General features: G+C 37.9%; 1 protein-coding gene and 1 pseudogene across 1 annotated transcript; one reads left to right on the top strand and one right to left on the bottom strand.

Annotated features, from left to right (window-relative positions):
• Nucleotides 1-575: 575 nt before the first annotated feature.
• LOC145032509 (Polynucleotidyl transferase, ribonuclease H fold protein with HRDC domain-containing protein) lies at nucleotides 576-4819 on the bottom strand. The gene is made up of 14 exons (XM_078981338.1): nucleotides 3927-4819; nucleotides 3671-3826; nucleotides 3431-3589; nucleotides 3280-3363; nucleotides 3097-3176; nucleotides 2965-3015; nucleotides 2760-2868; nucleotides 2582-2664; nucleotides 2396-2441; nucleotides 2214-2301; nucleotides 1948-2117; nucleotides 1638-1796; nucleotides 1459-1548; nucleotides 576-1358 (listed from the first exon to the last, which is right to left on the bottom strand). Exons 1-14 carry the CDS (start codon nucleotides 4665-4667, stop codon nucleotides 705-707), a joined length of 2670 nt encoding a protein of 889 aa, XP_078837464.1. The 5' UTR covers nucleotides 4668-4819; the 3' UTR covers nucleotides 576-704.
• An 11212-nt stretch (nucleotides 4820-16031) lies between these two features.
• On the top strand, nucleotides 16032-20276 carry LOC145032508 (protein VAPYRIN pseudogene; annotated as a pseudogene).
• The last annotated feature ends 1821 nt before the right edge of the window (nucleotides 20277-22097 follow it).

Below are 22097 nucleotides of genomic sequence, written 5' to 3'. Positions count from 1 at the left end.
GTGTCATAATATTAGTGGGTATGAATATTTATAGGCATAAAAAAATAGAAGATAATTTAATTTCTTAATTAAAAATTAGTTGATATAACTCTTGGTTGAAAAGCTTTTTGTATATAAGTTTTTTTCGGTTTTTTTTCTTAAAAAAAAAAGCTTGTTGCCAAACATACTTACATTTTTATAATTAAAGGTAAATTATAATTTGAGTAATGATCGAATAGTAGTTTTGAAAATAATTATGTCATAAAAGTATCATGTTCTTTTTAGTTGTTATATAGAAAAGCAATTTCTTGTTTATGATACTTTAAGTTTCAATTCGGATGTTTTTATTGATAAATGATACAAAACATTGTAGTGTGAAAGTTCTTTTTGAATTTGAAGTTATTCCGAAGTACGTTATATATGTAATCACGTAATGCATTTCTTTATCTAATCATGTGCAAATTGTGTATCAAAATGTGAAGAAAAAAAAACATGCACACACACACACCAAGATGCATGTCTCTATTAACAAACAAGTCATAAAATTTGACGATGGGTTATCATTAATCAAAGGCAAAAATCCCATCGAAACCAACTTCAAAGAAACTCAATTTTCAATATATATAATTTTTTTATGTTCTTCTGCTAATCAAGTTTTCTTGGGTGAAAATTCTTTAAACGTCCTACATAGAAATCAAACAACACGGTGTCTCCATGTGCAACATTCACCGGAAAGTTGAACTCCGGTTACCAGTCGCCGGAAAAGCTTGCCGCCGCCTACCCAACTGAAAATCTCCACTCCTTTCGCCAGCAGCCTCCTTACGACCACCACCCGACTTCTTCTTTTCACGCTTACCCTTCTTACCATCTTCCCCTTCAGCTCTACCTGAACCACCTTCCCCAAACCCTACTTCTTTCCTTGCTGCCTCATAATCAAACGGTGTCACCTTCACAAGCCCTGAGGAACCCTCACCACCCTGGTTCAATTTCTGGAAGCTTGAAGAAAGATCCGACAGTGACACATTCCCCTCGTCCCCATCTTCTTTTTCTTCCCCATGATTCCGCTCATCAGAACCGGAATCGGAATCCAACAATATCACTTTGTCTTCATCTTCCGTTTTCCCCTCCCCGCTCTGATCATTGGCGGCTGTTGATTCCGGAGCACCTGCCGGCTCCTCTTCCCCACTGGAATCAGATTCCAGCAAAATAATGTCTTTTTCCGGTTTAGAGGTGGTTGTTGCAGGCGAAACATCCGGAAGCTTCTCGACATTTGAGGTTTCTTGTACAATTGGGCGTGAAGACTCGGGTTTTTCAGTGAAAGAATGGAATGGAAGGGACACGGAAGATTTGATCTGTTCCACCTTAATCTCCTCTGTTGCCTGTACCCAAACCCAAACGAACAAATAGTTTTAACAAAAATGACTAAAATACCCCTCAACAATAACAAAATAAAAGAATCTTGACTACAGGAAACCGGACCTTTGATTCAGCATTTAGTTTCCTCTTTCCAAACATCGATCCAAAGGCACGGCTCGGCTTCTTCTGAACCTCAATGCTTACTCTGGAACCCTGGCATATGATATGACGATTACATTATTTTATTAAAAATTATATATACCATTATATCAAAATGGATGTAAAGAGAGCCGATGACATACAGAAGACCCATCCAATTTATTATTTTGGTTGACTCCAGCAATAAAGTTTCCCACTTCCTTTTCAAAAGAGTCTCCTTCTGCAGCATTACTAACATTTTCACTTGCAGCGACTTCTGCTGCTTCTTGGGCATCTGCATTTCTAGCATTTCTTGCAGCCATCTGCACAATTTAAGGGGAAAAAAACTCCTTATTTCAAATAAAGATCACATCTTTTATCTCGGGTATTCCTTATTTCTTGTTATACACAAAAGGGGTTAGGAAAAGACCGAAATTTTATGAATATATATAAAAAAAAATCAAGAAATCTTACAATTTCAATGTATTCTTCCTTGAGTTTCTTGGCCACGGGTTCAAATGCAGCTGCATTCTGCATGGAATGCCTAATGATGCTGACAACAGAACCAAGGTTGCGCTCGATATATGGGTGTTTGGATTTCATTACATGTCGCAATTTACTAGGTGTCACTGGCATTTGTTTTGCTTTATTTAAAAAAAAAAAAAAAAAAAAAAAAAAGTTAGAAAGAAATCAACCTCGTAGTAAAACACAATGAAAAGATAAAAGGACAATTAAATTACCAATCTCAATGAGTGATTTATTTGGCAATATAAAACCAGTGCTTTCATCTTCTGCACGAGCAATAACATCTCTCCACTCACAAAGTCCCTGCATTCCATTAAAAAAATTATAAACCTTCAAAAAAGTGTTTCTTAAATTATTAGATTTTGTTGTTGAAGAAAAACACAAAGCAGCAACTTACTGCAACAATGGCAAGTTGCTGACCATTGAGATCAGCAGCATGCAACCTGGATCCATGAAAAAACATGTACCCATTAATATTTTTACAATAAACTAAATAGGAATTTTAAAAAAAAAATCAAAAAAGCATCACAATCAAGTCATTAAATTTTAAATCATAAAGCCGATATACGGATATAGTGATTACCCGTATATGTTTAGATATGAGTTCTCAGTCAGAAGCTCTTTCTGATAGAGTTGCATGCATATATCATAACTACGTTGGTATACCTGAAACCAACAATTATCAAAAAATGAATAAGTAAATTTATATTAAATATTTTCATAAGATTGGATGTATACAGAAAAGAAAAATCAAAGCTTACCTCTACCAGAAGTGCTTCAGGGCAATCTGGATCTGTTGATGATGAAAGCAGCCTTCGTTTCATAAGATCATAAATATACAGAAGATAATGTGTGTCTTCTCTAGCATATCTGTTAAAACAAAAATAAAACACACATAAACAAAAAAGAAAAAATTTACTTATAATAAAAAAAAAAATAATAACGTACACAATAAACAAGAACTACCTTAGCATTTCATCAGTCAGTGGACGTAATCGCCAGTCTGCATTTTGGTATCTACAAGAAATTAAAAAATAAATAGAAAGTAAAATAGCAAGCGTTGTACAGTTTATATATAAATGGAAGAAGAGAGTGTACTCTTTATTTGCAGCAACATCACAGAAGTGTCGCAAAAGAAATTCCAGAGAATTTCTCTCCAATTTTAAAACTTTTGAGGCCTATAAAATTTGAAATTTTCACAATCACATTGAGAACATAATAGATACAGTAGATTTTTATTTTAAATTGGAACAAAATTTGTTAATAATGTAAAAGAACAACCTGTCCAGTATCAAACATATTGCAAATGTATATGCCAAAATCACGTTGCAGCCATACAATATCCCGATCAGCTCCATGCAAAACCTGATATAATTTAAGTTGTTATAAAACAGTTCCAGATTTTCTGTCTATTTGTAAATATTGTTTATACCTTTCTTTTGGTAGGATCTTTGAAAACCTCTCGGAGATATGGACCAATGTGAACCCTTAGTTTCAATGTATCCACAATAAAATCTTCTGTTCTAGTAGATATTTGCATCAAACATGTCAAGCCTTGAAAAGATCGATATTGGTTGTGTTCCAAATCAACCTAAAGAAGAACACCAAATCATAATATTAACCATTTGGAAAGGATCTCATGAAGAACATAGTATGCTGTTATAAATAATACCGCAAATTCATCAGCTTCACGCAGTGTAGCAGCTAGTTGCTTCAAATCTTTTACTTCTTGTATGATCTTGAACGATGTGCTTTCAACTGGAGGTGGTTTTACAGGCTCTACATCGCTTACTGTTTTGTCAACGAAATCCATGACAGAAAGGTTCTCCTACAGATACACAGGAAGCAAGGGGAAGTGCTAAGAAGGCTAAAATGAATAGAATCAAAGTAAAACTAGAAAGGGTATAATAGAAGTAAAAGTAACTCACCAGTGGGTGTATCAATTTGGATCCATCCTCACTTCCCTGCAACCAAACATGTTCAAATGGCTGGTTGGCATTATTGACCAGTATTTTATACTCATCTTGTGGCCTCCTAATGGAAGGTATATGAAACGAAACTTTCGCCTTTGGTGTCCCCATTGCGTTACTGTCCCTTGAAACAACCTTCACAGAAGATGCATTGCCCAGATTATTATCAGCACTTCTACTTGAATTGCTATTATTAACTAATGAATCTTTATCGAACGCTTTCTTTTTTCTGCCTTGAACCAGCTGAAACCCATCATCATCAACTAAATTCGTAACCCTAACACCTGTTTCCTCTTCTTTGTTTCTGATCTTTTTAAACTCGTCAATAGACGAATCAAACCTTTCAAACATCTCGTCGTTAAAATTAACTAACCAATCATAGGCCTCGTCGTCATCATCAAGATCACCATTAGGAAACTTCATCTGCTTTTTGCCCCATAATTGCTCGGCTGATGACCCAATTGTTTCAAGAATCGATTGGGAATGTTTGGCCATCTCCTGAATTGGGTTCTTGAATTCTTCGAAGTTGAAGTAGAAGTGAAAATCTTTATTGCATGGGATGGCTCTTGAAGACCCGGATAGCTTTGATATTGATGAGGAGAAAGAAGGGGGTTTCATAGAAGAAGAAAACTGTTTCAATGCTTCAGCTTTTGTTGAGGATTTTTGGGTTTGGGCTTCTTCGGTGAGAGAGGGATCCATATCTGAATCTTGATGATATGAATGTGTTCCGGAAGGGGAGGTTTAATCAGGCCACTGAAAGAGAGGGGTTTTGGGGGAGAGAAACCTTAGGCGGTTAGGGTTTAGGGATTCTTTGTCATGTTAATAGAAGTGAAGAACAAGCCTCTTCTCGCAGCGAATTTCACTTTTATTAGGGCTTGGAAGGGAATAGTGAAACGGAGAGCATTGGGCATAATTTTTTGTTTTCCTATTCACTTTCTATTTTTGTTGTGTTAAAATTTTAATGGTTCATAATATTTTTACTTGTGACCAAAGTAAAATTTATTTTATAGAAAATCATGAGTTTCTCATGTATAGAAAACCAATATATTTTTGTACCTTTTGCATTTGATGCGTTTGGATTTCTCACGCCAGAAACGGTAGAACTCCTCAACAAAGTCCAACGGGTCATTCATTCTAATGTTATATTTTCTATATACACATATATGGTTTTCAAAAGAATTAATTTTGTCATCCAGAAAGGTCTAACGGCGCAGTTTGTTGTCCGCTTGCCTAACATCGATATGTATTGAACTATATTTGATCTCAATCCAATTATTTTAGATTTTTGATGGCATGTTTAAACAAATTCTTCATGGGTGACATTTTTGTTTTTCTTATATCAATCAGATTATGTTCTAATGTAAAATCAAGTTGCATACCATGAAGGCATGTATCACTAAGACCGGTGGGTATGGGTAGGGTTGTAAACGAACCAAACGAACACGAACGGATAAACGAACGAGATTTTCTTGTTCATGTTCGTTCGTTTAACAAAATACTTTGTTCATGTTCGTTCATTTATGTTCGTGAACATGCTAAACGAACAAACATAAACGAACAAAGATAAAAAAAAAAAACACAATTGAACATATATGAACATAAACGAACATATAATATAGAAATATAATAAAAATAATTGAATATAGATGAATATAAATAAACTTAAACGAACGAACATAAACGAACGTAAATGAACATCATAAACGAACGTTCACGAACATAAATGAACGAACGAGACCATTATTCATGTTCGTTCATTTAACTAAACGAACGATAATTTTTGTTCATGTTCGTTCATTTATTAAATAAACGAACATAAACGAACTTCCCGCCGAACAGTTCACGAACGGTTCGCCGAACGTTCAGTTCGTTTACAGCCCTAGGTATGGGTCAATGTTAGGGGTATACACGGTGCGGTTTTAAGTCGAAACCACAAACTGCACCACATGTGCTGTTTGAGATTTTTGAAAACCGCAAATTGCACTACCAAAGTTCTAAACCACATCATGCAGTGTGATTTGGTGTGTACGGTTTATATGGTTTTTGTATGGTTTGAAAAAACATCCATATTTTTAATATTGTTGTATATGAATTAGACTAAATTTAATTACATATAATATAAGATTTAATGCATACTTTATACATAGACTAGACGAAAATCCGCTCGTTGCGTAAAAATATATTTATATAGTTTTTTTAATGGCAAACACATACATCCACACAATTATTTAATCATTCTCCTAATTCTATAGATTGTGATTTAATATTTACAAATAAAAAAAACAATGTTAATAAATGTATATAAATTTCAATATATAACGAATAACAAATAGTATAAAAAATAAATATTTGATGATTTTATTGACCATTTTAAGGTTGCAAATTGTATATAAATTGTATGTTGATTTATGTATTTAATGAATAACAAATATATGAAAAAACATAAATACTACAACTTTTATTAACATAAAAACACTACAATGTTTACTATAATATTTGTATTAAATATATATATATATATATATATATATATATATATATATATATATATATATATATATATATGATGCGACCTTGAACTCAAGTCTTCTTCGAGCTCCAGCAACGATTACTTCACCGTTCCTATAAAGTCACAATGAAGGAAAGGCCGTCAGCCGCTTCCCGGGAGGAGCTCCCAGAAAAACGCTCTGACGGTCAAGTCAGTTAAGTATTCTAGGGTTTGGAGTGTATTACTTTGAGAAGGAGACTTACCTGTCGGTGCTATGTGCACCACCTTTTATATTAGGCGCCCCTGATCGTCCGTATGAGATAGGATCACCAGAAGCAACGGGATCAGGGGTGCTGATTGGAGGATCGTGCTTCTCTATTTGTCAAAGTGTTGCGATTGGTTATGGCAGTAATGCCCTAATCGTCTGCTTTGTCGCTTGACCGTATCATTTGTCTTGGAGCAAGGGAGCCTTAAACGAGCGCAAGCCTTTCTGTAGTAGCGTCCTACTCTCAGGGGTGCTGGCGGGCGCTAAGTTTCGTTAGGTATGTCCTGCCGGGGACGCTAGGCCCTCAGGCGTTCTGGTGCAGCCGGACGTGGTTCTTTTCGTGCTTTCTAGGAATGTTATCAAGTCCCGTAGTTTGGTAGTCGTAGCGTTGTTGCACTAGCTACAACGTTCTGGACTCAACTACCATGTATACGTGTTCGTTTCTGGTTCCCCCGCCACTTCGCTTTTAATGGCAACATGCCCGCTCATCATGGTCGGCAGTTACGTCACTTTGCCAAGGATTTTGAACATCCCGCCCTTTCCTCTCATTATAAGGATGTTTTAAAACCCTTTTTCCATACATCCTCTCCTTTCTTCTTTTCCTTCTTCTAGAGTTCTTCTTTTATCCTTTCTCTCATGGATGGTTAATTTGGTACGCTTCCTTCTGAAACTGATTTCAAGTTTTTTGAAGACACGTATGGCCTTTCTCTGATGGACGACAGTAACAACCCAAAACACGACCCAAAATTTTTTGTTTAAATAATACTAAGGTCATCAACGATTTATAATATATCATGAAATCGTACATCATAAATCCCAAAAAAAGTTATAATAGATGTGTCATAACAAAAGAACTATAACATCATAACATAGTATCTGTAATAAACTCCCAGGATAAAAGTTGAAGTTGTGGTGTGTACAGTGTCATCATCCCGATCTCTTCCCTTTGCTTGCGGAAGTACCTGAAACTAAAACTGAAACCGTAAGCACAAAGCTTAGTGAGCTCCCCCAAACTACCATATACCATACAATAACATATAAAACACATATTGGGTCTTGCCCACTGCATCAGACCGAAGTTCGGAAACTACATCGGACCGAAGTCCGGAGCTAACGAGGGCCTTGCCCTTTGCATCGGACTGAAGTCCGAAAACTGCATCGGACTGAAGTCCGGAACTAACTAGGACCTTGTCCCCTGCATCGAGCGGAAGTCCGGAACTAACTGCATCGGACCGAAGTCCGGAACTGACTGGGACCTTGTCCCCTACATCGAACCGAAGTCCGGAACTGACTGAACATGACATAGCATAAACACATATCAGCTAGCATAAACACATATATTGCATATTGCATCAGACCGAAGTCCGGAACATATAACACAAAGACATTCTTGAATCACAAAGACACCAAGCAATCTAACTACTGCATCGGACCGATGTCCGGAACTACTACTAACTAACGGGCCGGCATTGTGGTCGTATACTCGTTCATACTGGAAGGAGACTCACCTCGTAGTGCTGGCTGCTGATCTGCTAACTCTAAAAGTGGTTGGCTGCTGCTCCGGAACAGTCCGGCTACAAATTCCAAAAACACTAGGTCAGTTACTAGTAAATGCTCTCAGGGTAAAATGACTATTTTACCCCTATTCAAAGTCAACTCCCTGGTCAAAGTCAACTTCCAATTGACTGGACTCGCCGAGTCAGGGCGCAGACTCGTCGAGTCCCTTATTTACTAACTCTGACTTTAACTCACCGAGTCCTCTTTCCCACTCACTGATTCACCCTGAACTCACAAACCGAAGAAAGACGGGGACTCGCGACTTGACTCATCGAGTCCGAAGAACAAATCGCCAAGTCCTATCGTGCAGATTCCATGCAATTGAATTCTAATCCATTCCAGAGCATCTAACTCGTAGATCTGATCCCCTGGAACCATCTGAACACGTAAAGTTGCTAACTTTACGTGTAACTAAGAAGGAATGAAGCTATTTCACTCAAAGCTTACTTTCCTCGGGAAAACTCATCCGACTCGTCGAGTTGTTCAAACAACTCGTCGAGTCTAAGGCAATCTTCATCGAACTCGCCTAGTTGCTCATCCAACTCGTCGAGTCCACGACTACCTTCATATGACTCGCCGAGTCAAGCTTGCGACTCGCCAAGTCCATTCAGTCCCTTTTCCATGCATACCCGATTTGAGCAATGCAGCGGCTCCAAATCACAGATCCAAGCTTCTAGGGCATGCTTATCACATAAAGTTGCAAACTTTACGTGCATGCATGGCTTTAAAGGCTTCAAATGTCAAAACTAAGCTCTTAATGGGGTTCTAAGCTCAAGAGGGACCTCAATCACGATTTTGACTGGAACTTTACACTTCTAAAATACAATGAGGGTCCAGATCTGAAGTTTCCATAAAAAGGGGAGTCCATATCTCAAGTTTGAATCATGAGAGGCTCCATATCTCAAGTTTAAATAGAGTGCAAACCCTTAAAGTTAGGGCTTCATCCAGACAGGCAGACTCGCCGAGTCCCAGCGTATGGACTCGTCGAGTAGCCAGCTTAAATCGTGTGATCATCTCATCTCTACTCGACGAGTCGGGCTACAGACTCATCAAGTACCCCTCAAGAAATGAAGATACTTTATTTAAATCACATACCAGAAATGGGGCGTTACAACGGCGTTGAGTTCCTGTTGCCCTGTTCATCAATTCTATCTCCCCCTTCTGGCAAAGTAGGGGTCTATTTGAAAACTCTCGACGTTAGTTTACGTCTTCCTCTCACGGACTTTCAGGAGGAAGTTTTGCAGAAAGTTAGATGTAGCGTCTAGATGCTCACCCCAACGCCATAAATAAGGTGGTGGTGTTTGAGATGATTTGTCGTGCAAACGGTTTGCTTCCAGATTACTTTGTCTTCAAATATTTCTTCAGGTTCTGTTGCACTGTTGACAGGTGTACCTTTTATATCCGACCAGGGGGGATACCTTGGTCCCCGATGGGAGGACCCCTAAAAACTGGCAAGACAAGTGGTTGTGGGTCAACCACGGCTTGGTGGGTAGCGGACGGTATCATGCGAACTCTTTTGCCGACGTCACTCCCAAGTTGTTCCCTCATAACCAGTGCATCGCCGACCTCTTGAAGAGTATAGAGGTCGCTCCCGAGGACTATTCTGAGGCATCGCTTGTCGGAGTTTTTGTAAGGTGTATAATAAGTAGGATTTGGGCCATAAAATGCTTGTTGCGGAAATGGTAATGTTAACAAGTGGTTGTTGGATGACGTGGGTAGGTTTTGGGTGTGTAGGTTTTTCGACGTAGCTTGTTATTAATGAGAATTTACGGGAAGGAGTGGTGTACTTGTCAGGAATGACGATGTCAAGAAAATTGGTGTTTGGGTTGCCATTGCTTGGGCCAACGGTGGCATTGAGGAAGTTGTTTGTGCTTCTATTGGTGCTTCTACAACAAAAGTTATCATGTCAGTATCAACCGACCGCCTTTTGAGATGTTATATGGAAATAATTCATGGGGAGTACCGAGGCTGTACACAAGGTCACTGAGTTGATTCAGCAGGTGCGCGACAGGCTGAGAATCGTGCAAAGCTGGCAGAAGAGTTATGCAAATTGGCAACGTTCAGAGCTCGAGTTTTAAGTGGGAGATTTGGTGCTTCTGAGGGTGTCACCCTGGAAATGTGTCATTCGATTTCGGGGTTGGGCAAGTTGGGCCCCAGATTCATTGGTCCTTTTAGGATTTCAGCTCGGGTGGCTATGGTCGTATATCGGCTGGATTTGCCTGATGAGCTCAGCCATATCCATAACACTTTCTACGTATCCCAACTTCATAAGTGTATGGTTGATGACTCTTCAGTTGTGTCATTGGATGATATTCAGATTGATGATAGATTGAACTATATGGACAGGCCAACTGCGATTCTCTATCGAAAAACGAAGACCTTGCGCAACAAGGAGGTGAATCTAGTGAAGGTGCAGTGGCAGCATCAGAAAGGTTCCGAATGGACTTGGGAACCTAAGGCCGAGATGAATAAGCATTACCCCAATTTTTTCGAAGCTTAGGACTTCGAGGCCGATGTAAGGTTCAAGTGTGTGTGTGGGGGGGGGGAAGTTGTAACACCCATTGAGGTACAACCTTGAAGTCTATTCATTTTAAGCTTTTGGTCAAGCTCACGACATGAGAAATGCTTCTCACGTCATGAGCTATATTGACTTTTGGTTGACCCGCATCTTTTAGCCCTCACGACGTGAGAGCGGCCTGATGGCCCAAACCCTAATTGTTCAATATTTACAAGAATGTTAGGGCTAGGGTTGTTAACCCTCAATCTCTTTCATACTCCAAGCCTCCAAAAACCATATTGTCATTCATTTTTGAAGCTTTTTGTCTTTTGGTGGAACTTCTAACTTGTGGAAAGGTGAAAATAAAAGGAGAAGAAGTGTATAGGTGGTGGAGTATGCTTGTATCATCTTCAGTTGCACCTCTACTTGTTGTTGGACATTTATAAGTCCCAAAGATTCAAAATTTATTTATCATTTGAGTAGATCTAGGTTTTTGGTCCATATCTCTTTATGCATAGCTTTACTTGAGTGAGGTAAATCCACAAAGTTGGAAACTTTATGGATTTCAAAGGCTCTTGACCACCATTTTTTTAAAATCTGGAAGTGGGTGGAGCATATGAGCCATGCATGGGAAATTGATGTGTATTCTTCCCATTTTTTACCTAGAATGAGTTGGGTGATGCATGTTGTAAGTATGGCCTTAAAGCAAACATTTTTATGGACCTTAGGGGTCCCTTTTAACGTTTGAATGAAGTAGATTTGGTGGCTTAGCAGAATAAGGACTTGAAGCCGTGACTTTTAGCTTTAGACGGAACTAAAGACGTGAGACTATAAGTACTCACGACGTGAGACCGGGGGAACCCGCGATGGAGTTAACTAAGTCTGGAGCGAGCCACTGAATTTGGACCTGGTCGCCCCTCACGATGTGACCAGGGAATGGTCACGATGTGAGACCTTATTTTAGGGTTTAGTCATATAGATTTGACTTGATTGACTTTTGGCTTTGACTAAGATTTTAACCAAGTTTGACTAAAGGGTATTTTAGGCACTTTGGTTAGTATATTGAGTTTGTGTCAATAAATTCTTAGGTGACTAGTAGAGTTGGTTTCGGAGCAGAGTACTTTTCAGCTTGCTTTTCTGTCTCCGAGGTGAGTATCCTCATTATATTTATGGGTCGAAGGGACTAATGGCAACCCAATACCTGTTGTGTAGAATGTTAGATGCCTTTGGGTTATTACGCGAAAGACCAGGATCCGACCCATGTTATTGGTTATATGGAAGACCAAGATCCGACCCTGACAGTAATATGAAAGACCAGGATCTGTCCCCTGGACTTGAATGTAAGACAAAAATTTGGCTCTTGGCACATAACGGAAAGACCATGGTTTGGCCCATGACAGGAAACAATGATATGGATATGTTTAGGCCCATTTTATCTATTTTCTTTTATGTGTGATATGTGGTATTTCTGGGAGAACCCGCTAAGCTTTATGCTTACAGTTTATGTTTATGGTTTTCAAGTACTTCCAGTTCAGAAGTGAAGGTCTGACGTGTAACATCCGGAATCCCAAGTATATTATTTTAATATTTATTTTTGGATTATGTGAAGGAACTCGGCGAGTTGATGCGTAGACTCGCCGAGTGGGGTCGTGGTTGATCATCCGGGTTCGCATTGGACTCGGCGAGTCCATGCTGTTTAATGAAACCCTAATCCTTCGGGGTTGGAGCCTATTTAAGGGCACTCTTAGCCTTCCATTGCGGCTACCAGTCCCTTGAGAGCACCATTAGTGGTCTATATCGTTTAGGAGGAAGGAGAAGCCATAATTGATCTTTCTATCCTTGGTTTGGCAAAAAGAAGGTGATCAAGAGCAAGAGGAGGCTGAAGGAGGTGTGATTCAAGTGGTTTCAGAGTCCAGAGACTTCAACTTGAGGTATTCATTCGGTCATTCTCCAGTTTTAGTATTGAACTTAGAGATTAGGGTTTTCTAACCTCTTGTGAGGATGTTTATATGGAGCAATTGGTCCCTTATCGAGTCTATGCTTTGGATATGGACTCAAAGAGGTCCAGAGACTTCGAGTCCTTGTGGGGTGGTTAGACTTAGGTTGCCATTTTTGGGAATGAATCACCATTTGATGCCATTATGTATATATACATGCATCAAGTTTCGAGCTTTACGTGATTATAATGCTTGAGAAGGTCAGATCTATGGATTTGAGGAACATATCTGACCTTAGGAGGTCAATAGAACTTGTGCATGGCATGTACTCGCCGAGTTGTTCTTGGGACTCGGCGAGTTGAGTTAGGGTAGCCCCGCGATTCTTGCCTGGGGACTCGTCGAGTAAAGGGAGGGACTCGACGTGTTAAATGAGACTAAGGAGTTAAGTGGACATAGGTGGACTCGCCGAGTTTCCCAAGTGCACTCACCGAGTCGGGTCAAAGTTTGACCGTTGACTTTGGTTGACTTTTAGGGTTTGGCTAGCAGTGAGGCCTTTTGAGCCAGAAGAGGGGTAAAATGGTCTTTTACCCTTCTGAGGATGTTAAGAAAGGTTGGAGTATGGTTATATTTATGGGAGTGTTTGTTTTATGTGTTTAGGCAGAGGCTAGATCGTATTTCTACCGAGTCAGTGATTTACCGAGATATCAAAGGTGAGTCTTCTCACTATACTGTACCTGGAAAGGTACCTATGTGTGACCGGAAGGTCGGATATGCTATAAGATGTATGCATTGTATGTGATTAGTTACCCGTTTTGTATGTGCTATGTATGCTATGCTTGATATGGGCCGGAAGGCATTATGTTATGGGCCGGAAGGCATTATGTTATGGGCCATAAGGCATTGTGATGTGGACCGAAAGGTCGACGCGGGTAGGATCGGAAGGTTTACCGGGTTGGGACGGAAATCCCCTGAGACACAAGGACCAGAAGGTCATGGCCTGGAAGGGCGTACGTGTGTAAGTGGTATTTTGGGGAACTCACTAAGCATTTATGCTTACAGATGTTGTGTTATGTGTTTCAGGTACTAGCGAGGACTGTGGGAAGGCGCCGACATGATCTGTACACACTGACGGAAGATTTATGTTATGATCTTGGGATGTATTTTTATTATGATGACATTTGCTAAATATGAGATTTGAGAGTATTATATGATGGTTTATATTGTTTGAAAAATGAAAAATTGTTTTGAAAATTCACGTTGTTACACGACGTGATAGCACAACACCCCCCTTATGATTTCCGCATTTGATATGTATATGTACTTTGATGTTTTGGATTTTATGACTTGGTGGTATTTCTAATGATAATTTATTAAAGAAAAATTTTATTACTGGTTTTTGGGATGTTTCAAGTTGATACTATAGGCTCAAGAGAGTGTTTCAATCGTAAGATGTAGGCTCAAGAGGCGGTCCAACCGTGTGTTGCAGGCATGATGTGTATGCATTATATGTGTATTGTTGTGTGAAGTATTTTGGGGAACTCGCTAATCTTTGGCTTACAAATATGGATTAAATGTTTTTCAGATACTTGTTGGATTGCAAATGTGAGACTGTACACACATGCATCAACAATTTTGTGATTCGATTATGCGTTATTTTCCTTATAGCTCTATATTGAATTATGGTCTTTGAACAAATGGGTTGACTTAGATGTATCATATGAAAATGAGTGTTTATTCTATTTTAAAAATGAAAATTTATTTTGGAAATTGAGACGTTTCAATTTTGAAAATTAGATTCATCTTAGAACCCATCGTCTTATCAGTTTGATGGTTTAACTGGTCGGACCGGTCCAAAAAACCGGATAATTTTATTAGTACATTATAAGTAAATGTAGAATCATAAAGACAAAACTGCAAAATTGGTCCTTGTGGTTTTTGAAAAAATATGGATAATGTCCAAAAAGTTTCCAACTTGCATGGAAGGTCCAAAATTAATAATTTTTCGTGGTTTTGGTTCTCAAAAAGTAAAAATGACTATTTTGCCCTTAATATTTCTATTTCTATTTTTTATTTTCTTTTAGAATTTAAATAATTATTTAAAAGAGAAAATGAAAAAAATAGGTCCACCCCCACCAATGCCCCCTCTCTCTCTCACATAGATGCATACATACACACATGAGAGATTTCTCCTCAAATCTTCTTCCCTGCCTCTCATCTTCAACTCATCTTGTTGTATCTTCCATAATTCAAAAAACACGGCTCAAAATCTCTGATAGGCATTTGTAGAAATGTCCCGGTGCTTACGCTTCATGACGGTGTTTCCAATGGGCGTGTATATCTTCCATAAATCAAAAAACCTGCCACCTGTGGTTTCTAGAGGTTTGACACCTGCCTCAAAGCTCCGATGGACATCTAAAGATCTCGAACCCTAACTACCTTTGCCAGAGAGAGGGGATTACAGGTGGACTTAGCCATTGTCACCAAATCTATGTCAAACAACCTTCTCAGGTAAGCCACTTCTGAAATTGCACCAGGAGATCAAATACACCCCACTGAAGCCATAACTGTCGTGATTAACTTTAATCCTCTGGTGGCTTTTGTAATTTGATGAACCTCGATTATAACCTTGTGAAATTGCACCAGAACCCTCATCGACCCCAGAGGGTTTTCCAATTCCTTGCACCTTCGATACCATGGATTTTAATTTTTTAGCATTTGATTTTATTTCCTGAATCATGATGTTTTTTCATCACCATCATCCTACTCGGTTTTGATTTCAGATATCGAATATGGTTTTTATTTTAGGTTTTAATTTATGGTTTTGATTTTAAGTGGAGGATGACAGCGATGACTTTAACTTGAGTTCAAATCTAGATCCAAATCTTGACGTTTTCTCTTTAGATCTTCTGCCAGTTCCTTCAGCCATCAATTTGTGTTTGTTTATATTAATCGGCAATCCTACAATACCCAGAAATCGATTTGTTTATTCATGATGCCATCGATTTGAGATATACCATATTTGTCTCCATGGAAATAACTCCTATATTTGCAATATATATATATATATATATATATATATATATATATATATATATATATATATATATATATATATATATATATATATATATATATATATATAGAGAGAGAGAGAGAGAGAGAGAGAGAGAGAGAGAGAGATTACTGAGGAGAATATACAAAGGAAGCGTATGTATGAGATTTGATTTGCAGCTGAGAATGAGGAAGAAGACGACGGGAGACAGAGTCAAAAGAGTGTGATAGATAGATAAGAGAGGGTTACAGGTGGGGTGGGGTTTGGTGGGCGGGATTTTATTTTTTCTTTTTTCGTAATTAAAGAAATAGTAAAATAAATCAAGAAAAATGAAAAAAAAAATAATAATAAGGGCAAAACCGTTATTTTAAGTTCTCTTTGGACCAAAATCATGAGAATTTCTTAATTTTGGAACCAAAATTACGAAAAATTCTTGATTTTGGACCATGAAAGCTCAAAATTTTTTGGATTCCATCTATAATTTTTTGAAAACACAAGAACCAATTTTGCAGTTTTATCAATCATAAAAAAGATACACACAAAAGAACCATCCAAAATTAAAATATCAATAATATTTGAAACTTAAATAAAAGAACCTAAGAAACAGAAGAGTTGCACACATTTTGGAACACCCATTCTTTTATGTAGTTTAGCTAACTAAAGAAAATTAATAAAGATAATTATTACAATTAAAAAAAAGTGAAAGATTAATTACTTGAGACAAACGATGAAAACAAGGCTTTTAAGTTGTAGCATTTTCGCAGCTCCCACATTGGTCCATGAACAAGACAAGGAAGGGGTTTCTTCACCCGGTTTAGACCGGGTTTACTATCAAATTCAATTGTTTTTAGGTGGAACCGGTTTTCCCTTGAGGGGTTGGTTCGCCTAATTCATTAATAAATAATAAACCGTTTTTTAGCAACAAAATACTAGTAACCTGACTGATTTAGGATTTAGGATTTAGGATTTAGGGTTAAACTGTTTGAACCTACGGTCCAACTTTTAAAACCATGATATTATCAATTTGTGTTAGGTGGTAGTTAGGATTATTGTGATGTCTAACCAAACCTTGATACCCTTTTTGGTCAAGACTAATGTTAATTAAATTGATCAAATGACATGTTCATCCAACTAACATATACTTAAAATAACAACGTATCATCAAGTGATCGTCGATCATGTTTCAATGAAAAAATCAAGTTGAAAAATCAAGTCTTAATGGGGTTGGCCATCATATAGTCTTATTAGGCTTGAGGGTCATGCTTGCCACGTCATTTTTAAAACCATAAACTGCTTGTAACATGTTAATTTTGTATATATTGACATGTCATTTTCAAAGTATGAGTGAACTTGATAAAAAAAAAAAGAAAAAAAAAAAAATAAACACACTCACATACACATTCTCTCTCTTCTCTGTCTCATCGGCACTAAAATATCATTTGAGTTTGTCATTACGCCATGCCATCTTTAAGGGAGTGGTGTTTGTATGGCATGCAAAACAAATGCCGATTGTTTTTGCTACCTACTCCAGAGTAACCTTAAAACTAGTTACATTGTGTATAGGGCATCTAACATATACATATGCAAAACAATTGTGCATTTAAGATAACTGATGAAACTATAAGGCAAAAAAATAAAGATGTTCACAAAAGTGTAATGCATAAGGGCTAATCCTTTTTAAACAACACAAATGAGAATAAAAAAACAACAAAGGTGCAAGTATTTGTGCTTTATGTAAGAAAAGTCGTATATTGGTCCAACTATTTTGGTTTTAAAAGGTCAAGGATGGGCTTATTTGTCCATAAATTATCTAGTAAGTCCAGAATGGTAATATCATTGAAATTTATATCTCATGTAATAAAAAGTTATACTTTAATTTAGACTCTTCCGCGTTATATATTAAGGAAATCTTTTACATAATTTTTTTCTTCTTAGACGTAAAAGTTGCGTGACAATGTATTATCGAGTTTTTTTTAAAGAAATGAAGAAAACGGAATTGAAATTTCTTATTGTATTCGTATTTTAGGTTTAAAAGAAAAAAAAAAGTTGACGGTGGAAAATGAAAGAAAACTGACAATTTTACAGAAAAAAAATTTACTTTTTTGGAAAAGAAACTTCCCTAACCAAGGTTACACAATCATTCCACATTAATATGAAAACGAGATCGAGTATTTGAAGCCAATTTAAAACTCGAAACTAGTAAAGAAAAAGAAAACCATTTGTTCAATTTAATATGAGGATTTAAAGGGACAAAAATAGCATATACCATTGCAAGGCTGTTCGTTTGTATACTTAATATAAAACACAAAGATGCCAAATGTGGTTTTTAAACCCTATGCAATAGCGTTTGTCTTTTTTAAGGCACATACACACTATGTCACTATGAAAGTGACATACAGGAACAAGTATAAACTACCAACTGTGTCTTGTATGAAGTTTACAACTTGAGACAACAAAAATAGGCCAAGTCACCATTGGACTTCACACCACCAATTGGCATATCTTTGTAATCGCCGGCAATCTTTCACCCTCTTCCTACTTATACCACACTCCAACCTTCTTCAATGCTTCCTAAATTATTAATGGATCCTCTCCTAAAATCATAAAAATAGCAGAATCAAAAGAAGAAGAAGAAAAAAAAAGATCAAACATGGATAGATTGATCAGTTTAGAGCCATCTAACATGGTTGTAATACGAATCGAACACGGTCAAAAGTGTTCAGGTGAGCTGACTTTGAAAAACGTTATGTACACCATGCCGGTGGCCTTCCGGCTGCAACCGGTCAACAAGGCTCGTTACACGGTCAAACCACAATCCGGGATTATATCTCCATTAACAACTCTCACAGTTGAGATCACTTACGACTTCCATCAGAATTCAAGTCTCCCAACTTCGGTCCCTTACTGTGATGACACGTTCTTGTTGCACAGTGTGGTGGTCCCCGGTGCAGCCATGAAGAATCCTTCATCCACTCATGATTCGGTCCCTAATGATTGGTTTACCGCAAGAAAGAAGCAAGTATTTGTTGATAGTGGGATCCGTGTCATGTTTGTGGGGTCCGTGGTCATGTCTAGCCTCGTGAAGAATGGATCTATAGATGAAATTAGAGATGTTTTGGAGAAAAGTGATCCGAATTCGAGAGCGGTTGACTCTGTCGATAACGAAGGTCAACCGCTGCTCCATTTAGCGATCGGTCAAAGCCGACCCGACCTGGTTCAACTCCTGCTCGAGTTTGAACCAGATATCGAGGCGCGGAACCGGTTAGGTTCGACCCCGCTCGAGGCGGCCGCCGCCTCGGGTGAGAGTTTGATTGTGGAGCTGTTGCTGGCCCATCGGGCCAGCACAGAGAGGTCGGAGACATCCACATGGGGTGCCGTCCACTTGGCGGCAGGTGGCGGATATGTGGATGTTCTCCGGCTTCTTTTACTTAAAGGCGCTGATGTCAACATGCTGACAAAAGATGGGAACACGAGTTTACATCTGGCGGTGGAGGAACGGAGGAGGGACTGCGCGCGGTTGCTGTTGGCTAGCGGTGCTCAGGTTAATATTCGAAACTCCGGCGACGGTGACACCCCGTTGCATGTTGCCGCCGCCCTTGGAGATGAGTACATGGTGAAGCTTCTGTTACAAAAGGGGGCTTATAAAGACATCAGAAACCAATCCAGGAAGACAGCGTATGAGGTGGCAGCTGAACAGGGACACACGAAGCTTTTTGATGCACTTGGGCTTGGAGACAGGTTGTGTGTGGCTGCAAGAAAAGGTGAGGTGAGAACCATTAACCGGATTCTTGAAAGTGGAGCTTTGATCAATGGTCAAGACCAGCATGGTTGGACCGTGTTGCACCGGGCCTCGTTCAAGGGTCGAACCGAGGTGGTTAGGTTTTTGATTGAGAAAGGAGTTGATATCAATGTGAGAGATGAAGATGGTTACACAGCCTTGCATTGTGCTGTTGAATCTGGACATGTGGATGTGCTTGAATTGTTGGTTAAGAAGGGTGCTGACGTGGAAGCGAGGACCAGTAAGGGTGCGACAGCTATGCAGATCGCGGAGTCATTGAACTATTCGGGGATCAAAAGAGTTTTGATTCAAGGAGGTGCGAGTAAGGATGAGTTCACACATGTTACTAAAATTGCACCAGCATTTGCAGGTAAAAATGGCGGGAGGTCAGAGAAGGATATGGGGTCAATGAAGAAGAGGAATGCTAGAGCAAAAGCACTTCATGATAGCTTTGATCTATCTTCTACACCATTGGCTGCCATTTGATAAACCCACATTTGGATTTCTGATGATTCATCAGTTTATTTCTTGATTAGTACTGTTGTAGCTGAAATGAAATTCAAAAACTGTTCATTCTTATATTAGTCTCAAAGATAAATGCTTGTTGTATTATTGTAAGATTCTTGATCTCTCAAGTAGTAAAACTGTAATATAACGAATCGTCTTCTTTGTGTGTAACTTGGGGACCTAAATCTCCGTGAATGCTGTGTTACAAAGTGTCTACATATTATGTACTTCTGAAAGTGTTATTTTTTGTTAACCATAGACCAGGATCAGGATCATTATCTTAACACATCTGGGCATTTTTTCTTCTATGGTTCTGTACCTAGATCTTGCTAAGGCATATATACAAGAAAAACAACAATTTTTTATCTGAAGATTAATCTAAGCCATGATAGTTGATCTTGTACATGATTAAAATGTAGAAATGGACGCAAGAATACTCCTTCTTCATTAACAGTGTAACTGTGTAACGAAGTAAACGTAATGTAAGAGAAGCAGAAACAAAGCATGAGTAGGCATTGTATCGAACAGGTGGCGAGCAACCAAGTTAACTAAACAAATTCGAAAAAACAAACTCGCACCAATTCGGATTGGAATCAAAGAAGCTCCATTAAGATTCAAAGGGTTGATAATCATGTAACGATACAAGTAGGTGCAAATCTCCAGGAAAATGATACATTAACCATCAATCTCGATCTTTTCGTACATTCTTTTTTCATTTGACACAGGGGTGTTTGGAAGTGCTTTTTCATAGTTAGGTATTAAAAGTTTTAAGTTAAGTTTGAAAAGGAATTATATATAGTTAGAGGCGTGTTTTGATAATAATGAAAACCTTAGGGGGGTTATTGCAACAACTGTGTCGGGTGGTGTGTGTCACGTGAGCCACCGCCTGTGCTCGTCGGTTGTCGGCGACACCGACATTTTTGTACTCTCCGATCTATGAAATGCATAACTTCTTTATTTTCGATGGTTCTCAAAATTATTTTTTAGGTTCGTCTATTCATTCATAACTATCGAAATAAATTTGTAAAATTAATTATCTACTATAGTCTTTTACAACTTTATCTTGTTTGTCTTAAACACGATTTTAACAAAGGCTTAAGTCTGTTCCAAAAAAAAAGGCTTAACTCTTAAGTCGCCTTCTAAAAAAACAAACGATTTTAACAAATGCTTAAGTGCCTTTCTAAAATTAGAAACGCATACATCTTCTATTGTATATTTAAATATCATAAATGTACCAATAATAATAAAGGATTCAATTCTTTACATTCATTTTTGTTTAGGAAATTTTAAACAACTACGGCTAAAGAGTAAAGATGTCTACCGACATTGCCACTTTGGCTACACATATAATTCATCAAAAGCGTTTGATAATTAAACTTGGTCCCTTTGCTTTCTCAAAAAAGTTAAATTCAGTCCAAAATAGCAAAATTTGAAATTGTCTCAATATAGTCCTTCACTTTGCATTTTATTGAGAACATAGAACTTGATCCTTATGAAATGGTTTCAATTTTTTGATTGAAGTCGTGCTTTTGTTTTTGACGTAAAGCATAGGGACCATATCAACCATGTAATGTGGCAATTTAAAATTTGTTGCAATTTTGACATTTAAGTAAAGTATAAGGCCCAAATTTGTACTTTACTCTTGATTCGGTGACATCTTTATAAAAATAAAAAGAAAAATAAGAGAAAACTACAAATTAGTTCCAAGTGTTTCCAAAAAATTGAGGTTTGATTCAGTGACATCTTTATAAAAATAAAAATAAGAGAAAACTACAAATTAGTTCTATGTCTTTCTAAAAATTGAGGTGCAACCCACAATTCCTTAATAAATAGCTTATAAGTAGATTAAATTTGTGTTTAAAAAAAATAATTTGATCAAAATTTATAGGTTCACTGTAATTTACTCTATATATCTATTACACCAAAATGACCTTTTTACATCACATTCAATTACATCATAGACATACATACCCTTTGTAACAATATTAAAACATAAGAAAGAGGAATCCCATCATTCAAACAAGTGGGATCGTCAAGGAACCTCACCA

This window comes from Lactuca saligna, chromosome 2, assembly GCF_052625555.1.
Source record: "Lactuca saligna cultivar CGN05327 chromosome 2, ASM5262555v1, whole genome shotgun sequence".
In the NCBI taxonomy this organism is placed as follows: Eukaryota; Viridiplantae; Streptophyta; class Magnoliopsida; order Asterales; family Asteraceae; genus Lactuca; species Lactuca saligna.
This window is presented reverse-complemented; position numbering and strand designations above follow the sequence as displayed.

What these genes read in the sequence shown, in the direction of transcription:
- LOC145032509 (XM_078981338.1), bottom strand. Translation starts at nt 4,667, where the DNA reads ATGGATCCCTCTCTCACCGAAGAAGCCCAAACCCAAAAATCCTCAACA. An exon ending in AAGATCCTACCAAAAGAAAG is followed by an intron (nt 3,364 to 3,430) that starts GTATAAACAATA and finishes AAATTATATCAG; the next exon opens with GTTTTGCATGGAGCTGATCG. An exon ending in CTGAAGCACTTCTGGTAGAG is followed by an intron (nt 2,665 to 2,759) that starts GTAAGCTTTGAT and finishes TGTTGGTTTCAG; the next exon opens with GTATACCAACGTAGTTATGA.